At 40.9% G+C, this 7,068-nt stretch overlaps 1 protein-coding gene across 1 annotated transcript; it reads right to left on the bottom strand.

Annotated features, from left to right (window-relative positions):
* Nucleotides 1-580: 580 nt before the first annotated feature.
* Nucleotides 581-5,931, bottom strand: LOC137267367 (uncharacterized). Its single transcript, XM_067801981.1, has 8 exons — nt 5,580-5,931; nt 4,897-4,977; nt 4,238-4,312; nt 3,361-3,528; nt 2,578-2,634; nt 1,620-1,721; nt 1,077-1,110; nt 581-857 (listed from the first exon to the last, which is right to left on the bottom strand). Exons 1-8 carry the CDS (start codon nt 5,679-5,681, stop codon nt 787-789), a joined length of 690 nt encoding a protein of 229 aa, XP_067658082.1. The 5' UTR covers nt 5,682-5,931; the 3' UTR covers nt 581-786.
* Nucleotides 5,932-7,068: the final 1,137 nt, after the last annotated feature.

The following is a 7,068-nucleotide window of genomic DNA, read 5'->3' as shown; positions in this document are numbered from 1 at the left end:
GCGCTATATATAGTGTTCGTTCTTTCCACTGAAGAGCCGGGTTCGATTCTTCACATAGGTGCAATAGGTATAGCCAATTTCTGATGCCCCCTGTCGCGAGATTAATTAAACTAATAAAAAGTACGGAAATCGATACTCACTCATTCACCCTGGAATGTTGATGTCAGTATCAACAGAGGCGTTTTCGGAATTGCAGATAACATCTCTCTCTCCACCCACAACTACAGAAATGGTTACATACTTTTTGAAGCCCCTGTAAAATATCAATATGGTATGTGCGTAGAGTAACTGCGTCTAGTATGTTCCATTTATAAAGCTGAACATCATGTGCTTGTTTCCTTGTTATCATATACGGGGCGGTTGGCTAGCCTAGTGGCTAAGGTGTCCACTCGTCACGCTGAAGACCTGGGTTCGATTCCCCATATGGATACAATATGTATAGCCAATTTCTGGTTTCCCTCGCCGCACGGGAATATTCTAAAAGCGACGTAAAACCATAACCCTTTTCCTCATGATCTTATGACGTTCCTTGTTACAAGTTGACACGGATATTTCTCATTTCACACGGATCAAGTGTCGGTCGTTTTTGTCTTCTTTCTTAAATAAAATAGAAAGACGTTTTATTTACAAAATCACGTGTACATGCGGTGGCGTTTTTACTGAATAAAACATTCATCATATCAATATAAAAACGTATAATTGCTAGTTCTGCGAGTCCTCTGAGTAGCTCTAACTCTGACAGTCCCTACTTCCACGCACAGCGTCTCTGTGTCCACATCTGGATGTCTAGATGGTGATCATTCCTGGTTCATTGTCCATATCATTATATTCCGTTAATGATATGTCGTCTGTGATCACTGCAATATAATTGAAAAATATACTCATGTAGATTCTATTGTTCTGTCAAAGTGTTGTGAAATACAGAGAAACTTCGTATTTATACCTTGAATTTTGACGATACGCTCAAAACGTATTCAGCAGTTTGAGTAAGCTATCAATCAATTTAGTCGACAAATTAAAACATATTTTAACAAATGCACAGATGCACTTGGTCTGTATTGTACAGGAAGTCTTACCTTCTTCTTGCTGAGATTTCCGTGTATATTTTCGCTGTTGAGAAGCAAAACGCATGTTAAAATATATATGTTTTAAATGTATATTTAAATCCGTCCCTTTCCATTCTATTCGTCACTTACATATATAATTCATTAAACTACGCACGTTATGACAAACTAGCGGATATAACGAAATGCTGTTTTTATGTGATTTTTGAAAATATGTTTATTTATATATTTACCTATGTGTCATTCATGCATTAAAATAAATCTGTCAAGACCACATAACGTATATATTTGTCGAAAAGCGTATAAGGAACATCGGTTGTAACGAACCCACATTGTTGAACCCTTTGAATTCGTTACAGCCGTTGTATACTTAATGCTGATTCCGGCTTAGAATGATAGATGTCTAAATGGATCAGGCTAGGTGACGTCATGGGTCATTGTTCACTATATCGATCACAGGGTTGTATGTTCAAAAACCGATTGACTACATAATGCCGTCGTTACAGAAGCAATTAAACAAAAGAACAAACTGCGTGTTATTTAATAACATCTTACCAACAGTTCCAGTAGGAGACCAAACACAATGGCCAGGATAGTGGCGCCAAACATCACGAACATAACAATACCGAAGGCTAGCTCCCCGTAGTCTCTCTGAAACTGAAGTGAACTTTCTTGTTAATTCCATGTACTGTTGAGAACGGTGGTGTATCCTCGTAGTTAAACTTCTTGGTTCGATTCCCCACATGGGTACACTGTGAAGCCGATACCTGGTGTCCCCCGTCCTAGTTTTGCTGGAATATTCCCAAAAGCAGTGTAAAAAAACTCACTCACTCACTCTAGTCGAGGGTTCCAATTATAATGAACAGTTTAAAATTAGGTTAAATGCACAGTCCAATTGGTTCGTGTTGGTAGACAGTTTCAGAAAGTATTGTTCAGTTTGGACTCTGGACGGACTTCAGTACGTTTGCGCGTATGTTAGCAGGGCTGGTGAAGGCACAAAACCAGTGCTGCTGACAGAGGACTAATGGTAACAGCTAGCATAACAGCTTCCCTACTGAACATAACCCATTGAAATAGCTAGTTACGACCTGTCGTAACTCTGTAGTTTTCCATTTGCGTACGAATGGTCTAGGGTTACGAACGCTCTGTACCATATTGTTCGAACTCTGGAGCACAGGGCCACGTTCCAGTAAGGGATCTTAACACCGAGGAAATCGTAACAACCATACTTTAACACTGGCCTCCGTCATTACGCATCGCGTAATCGGAACGGGTCCCAGGTCATCTAGTCGTCCAAAGTGAGGCGTTTCAAAAGGCAGATTTGCGTCTCTAAGACATTCCAGAAATTTACGATCGTAGGTTGGATTCCACGTTCGACCTGAACTTCAATGCGTGGCTAGGTTCCTCAGGTCTAAACAGCCCGCGTCTACGACCCGCATCAGTTCAGTCTGTCCTCTCTGGTCAAGCTGAAGCATCCCCTAAAACTACTTTCCATCTCTTTTCCATACTCTACCTTGCGTTCTTCGAACTCTAGGTACATCCATATCTTGTAGCGGGTGATCCAGATTGCCTGTATAACAGTAACCTTATAATCAGCATCAACAATACACAGGTCTTTGAAGAGCATTTACAGGTGAACTGCACAATAAAGCAGTATTTATGGATTTGTATATGTCAGCTTCTTTATTGTGAACAGTGCGACGTTTCGACGTTTATTGTATACACACTAAAGAGTGACACGGTCGGGGATCGAACCATCAACAGTCCGCTCTCAGGCCGTATAATCGTCCTTCTACATATACAGGAAACAGAGACAGATCCCCAGTTACGTTACTCCTCCAGTGTTTTGTTGCTCGACTTAAGATGACAACAGATGCTGGAGATGCTGTTTGTGTGACTGTGGTGAGCACGCGACCATGCTTGTGTTGTATTATCAGGGTTATTTTGTGTTTCTCAGTAACTAAATTTGTAGGAATATTGCGTCTTACTTATTTGTAATACATATCACACAAATGACCGTCCAAGGTCAAGAAGACCTAAAGTCACCACGCCTGACCAGCATGACTGTCATGACTGTTATTCTCAAAGCAATGCATTGCTCCACAAAATTTTGCGTTTTGCGTTTCTTTTTTTAAGATTGTATGCCAAGCTGTGGTACTGAGACCGTGACACCGTCTTCATTACACACGCATACACGCATACACGCATACACGCATGCACACACACGTGTGCTCATTATACAGTGGAAACTGTAACACTGTTACGTACGGCAAGCAAACCAGGCTATATAACTCACCGTTCCATCCATGTTACCAATGGCACACCTATACCGGTCTCTTGTAGGCAGATACATGTCAATGACCTCGTTGCAGGTTACTGGTCTGTCGGTGTCGCACTTGCTGCCTGGTGCGTGTACAAGGATGTCGTAACGCCATACTGACTTGTTAAATGCGTCTTCGTAACTCTAAACAGCAATGCATCAACGTTACACCTACATGTGACAAGTTGAATTTCTACTGTGGTAAAGTTGCTCATATAAAGCACATGAGCGTGTACTACTTGCGCCGATATGTGCGCCATATAAATGCCCTATAATAATAATAGTAACAATAAATAATGAAAAGTAGCATTATTACTTTAATACATCAGTAGGTTAGATTTCAAAGCAAACTCAAGCGGTGCAAGTCTGACCTTTATATTTCATGCTAATATATTGTTGTCCCTTTCAGCTGTTTTTGTATGTTGAAGTTGTTTTTTGGAGGTTTTTTGGGGGGTGGGGTGGGGTGTTTGTTTCTTTCTTGTTGTATATTTGTTTTCAGCGAAGCTTCTCGTTGCTGAGAATGTGTTCTCTTTGTTTTAACTATTTTTCCTTTGCATCGAAAATATTTTCATAAGTTCACGTTTTTGAAACAAAGTTGAAGGAATGAGAAAATGCTCGAAACAACGAATTAATACTCGAAATTACAAGTCTTTGTAAGAAACTTAAAACAACGAAAAATGACGCTGAAATTCTTTTTATATGTCACAAAAGTGGCAGCATTCGTAGTTCTTATCGAGTTTGAAAAATATCTTCACAGATGAGGTATTATCTCCGCATTTCATACAGTTTGCTATAATCAGGTAAATGAAATACTTATACCACCACAACAGATGTATTGAAGCTAGACTCTCACCATGCCTTCAGCCAAGGTCTGATCTGCCTCAAAGTCAGCCAGTGTGAAGATCATCAGCGTCATGTCTGGATTGTACTAAGAAAGGTGTCGTGAAGAAAACAACCGAAAATTACTTTGATTTGTCTTTTTCATGAGGGTTTTAACTAGGATTTACTCAGTATGGGCTTTGTCACACTGTATTTCAATATTCCATGACAACGGCTTGCTTCAAATCAACAAATTTCATGTTTTATCATATAAACCAGAATTATCACATATATGACCGGAACAGCACTTTAGACTAATGAGTGAGTTAAAGGCACTATGTCAAACCACATTTCCCTGAAAGTAAATAATGCATTTCTCAATACTGCTTTCACCCTCCAAGGTAGCTTCAGGGCAAATGCGTGACATTGTGCCTTTAAGTTTAAGGCTGCTTTAAGTAATTTTACACAAATATCACGACGTGTGACACCGGAAATGGGCTTCACACATTGTACCCACGAAACCGGGTCTCCAGCGAGACGACTGAACTCTTCAACCACTCGGCTACCCTTCTGCCTCCTCAGACAGAAGTATTCAACCTTAACCTTAAGGAACACACATTAAGCTAATTCCTCTCTCACCAGGTAAACCGTTAATCTAAGGATTGGCAAGGCTCAGATGTTACCATTACTTACGGTGTTGGTAGGGAACTGGAAACTGTAGTCAATCATCATTGTCTTGTTATACGTCCTGAACGTAGAATTGAACACGTACATCTAAACAGAAATATTCACAGTTAAACAATCAACAGGTACCTGGCCTCGTTAACCCGTCATATGGATTATCGAGTTTCGAAGTGAGTGGCGTGAGTGACTGGAGAATGAATGTTAGGTCATGATCACGTGTCATCAATTAAACTCAAAATATGCTGTCTATAGTAAATGTCATTTCACTCCCAATTACCTTTACATGTTATTATATTTAGCACGTGAAGTTTTATCACGCTTTTAACATTGCTCCAGCATTACTGCGGCGGGGACATCAGCGTATGGCCTTAAACCTTTATGGGAATCGAACCCAGTTTTCCACGTGAAAACTGAACGCTGTATCCACTAGACCACCTCATTTGTATTTCAGTGACTGATTGTACTTTTATGACGCTTTTAGCAATATTCCATGGATATCATAACGGAGGACACAATGGGCTTTGCACGTTAGCCCCATTTGGGAAATCGAACACGTTTTCGGCATGTCGAGCGAACGCTTTAACGACTAGGCAACCTCTCACCTAACTTCGTATGTGTTACTTAAAACCATGGTGTTACAGTTATGTTAGCTATACAACAAAACAGAGTACTTACGTTATTGCAATACTTACACCATTGTTATGCATATGCCCAGCTTCCTTCATGATGTCTTTCCTCTTAGATACCACACATGTTGACAGACACAGGACAACAAACACACCTGCTCTCATCATACCATCACGATGTCGTTACTACAGTGCCATCTACAACACCGACAGCTACGGCCAGCACCAGCCACAGCAGCAGACACCAGCAAAGATAGCAAAGAAAACACTAGCAAAAGTAACAGAGTTCACTGCCACCAACAGTATCCGAGTACTATGTCGGTAGTCAACCACCAAAAGCAGCGAGTATTACAATCATCCCAGACAACAGAACCCGATGCCGACTTGCCATGACTGACTCTTGGTTGCATGGTGCAACAGGTGTGCCTTGACAATTATGTGTCAATTGCTTCTCCACGTCATATTTGAATAATTCATACTGATAAAATTGATATTTCATCCTTAGTTCAGCCTTAGTATTCAAAGAGCTTTGTAAGCGGTCTTCAATAAAGGGCACAACATAAGGTTGTATAGATATTGAAACGTACGACATATCTATAGCTGATCGTAACTGCCGCAAGTAGTGCTGCCATTTGTACTGGGTAGACATCGGAACTATTTTTACAGGAACATTTATCTTTTCAGAGGTTTTGGAAGAAATCCCTATTTCATTCCCTACAATGGCGTGAGTTGGAAATGCTAACGCCGTTCTCAAACAAGTGTTACCGTCTTCACCGAAACGTCGCGCTCATTGCACAACGTACGTGGTCTGTCCACAACACAATCGGTCCCGTTCATCATACCAACTCCTAAATGCCACTCAAAGAAGTAACTGGCAAAATGGTACTGAGTGAGTGAGTGGGTTCAGTTTCACGCCGCCTTTAGCAATGTCCCAGCAACACCACGGCGGGGAACACCAGAATTGGGCTTCATACATTGTACTCATGTGGGGAAACATTGCTGTCTGATGCTAGAAAGGATGAAGAAGTGAAGGGGTGTTGTTTTCTGTCAACACGCCCTGGTTCATCTGCATCTCAAAGGAGCATGGAGGGGTACCCGAATGGTTACAGCGTTCGCTCGTCACGCCAAGGAATTATTGCTAGGAACTCATTCGAAAAGCCTGTAGTAATTTGTTCAGACAAACAATGAGTTTGTTAACAGCACATGTTACATATATAACCCTTCAAGCACACTCTGGAGCAGCAATGACTTAGTATAACATCACCGCCACGGGCTAATTTGCATATCACGTGACCGGACTTTTCTCTTGTTTGTAAAAATTGCGCATATTCATCAATATGAGGCTGGCATACGTTTTCATATCGTTTTACACTGTTACGTAAAAACACTTCTGCAATTGACTCAGTAAGGTTTATGACAATACATATTTATATTTCGAACGGGCTGCATCGTTTCTGTGACTCAGGCTTCGATGACAGCACTTGTAGAGCAGTACAACCCATGCAAACAAACGATAGCTACGCAAATCGAAAGAGTTATACGTTTTAGGATAATT

This window comes from Haliotis asinina, chromosome 1 (assembly GCF_037392515.1).
Source record: "Haliotis asinina isolate JCU_RB_2024 chromosome 1, JCU_Hal_asi_v2, whole genome shotgun sequence".
Lineage (NCBI taxonomy): Eukaryota > Metazoa > Mollusca > Gastropoda > Lepetellida > Haliotidae > Haliotis > Haliotis asinina.
Note: the sequence above shows the minus strand (reverse complement) of the source record. Positions and strands in the feature narration are given on the sequence as shown.

Bases quoted from the DNA above. Each gene is read 5' to 3' on its own strand.
- LOC137267367 (XM_067801981.1), bottom strand. From the start codon at position 5,681: ATGATGAGAGCAGGTGTGTTTGTTGTCCTGTGTCTGTCAACATGTGTG. The intron at 4,313-4,896 runs GTAAGTAATGGT...CACCTTTCTTAG, and splicing joins TCCAGTTCCCTACCAACACC to TACAATCCAGACATGACGCT. The intron at 2,635-3,360 runs GTGAGTTATATA...ACTGTTATACAG, and splicing joins TTGGTAACATGGATGGAACG to GCAATCTGGATCACCCGCTA.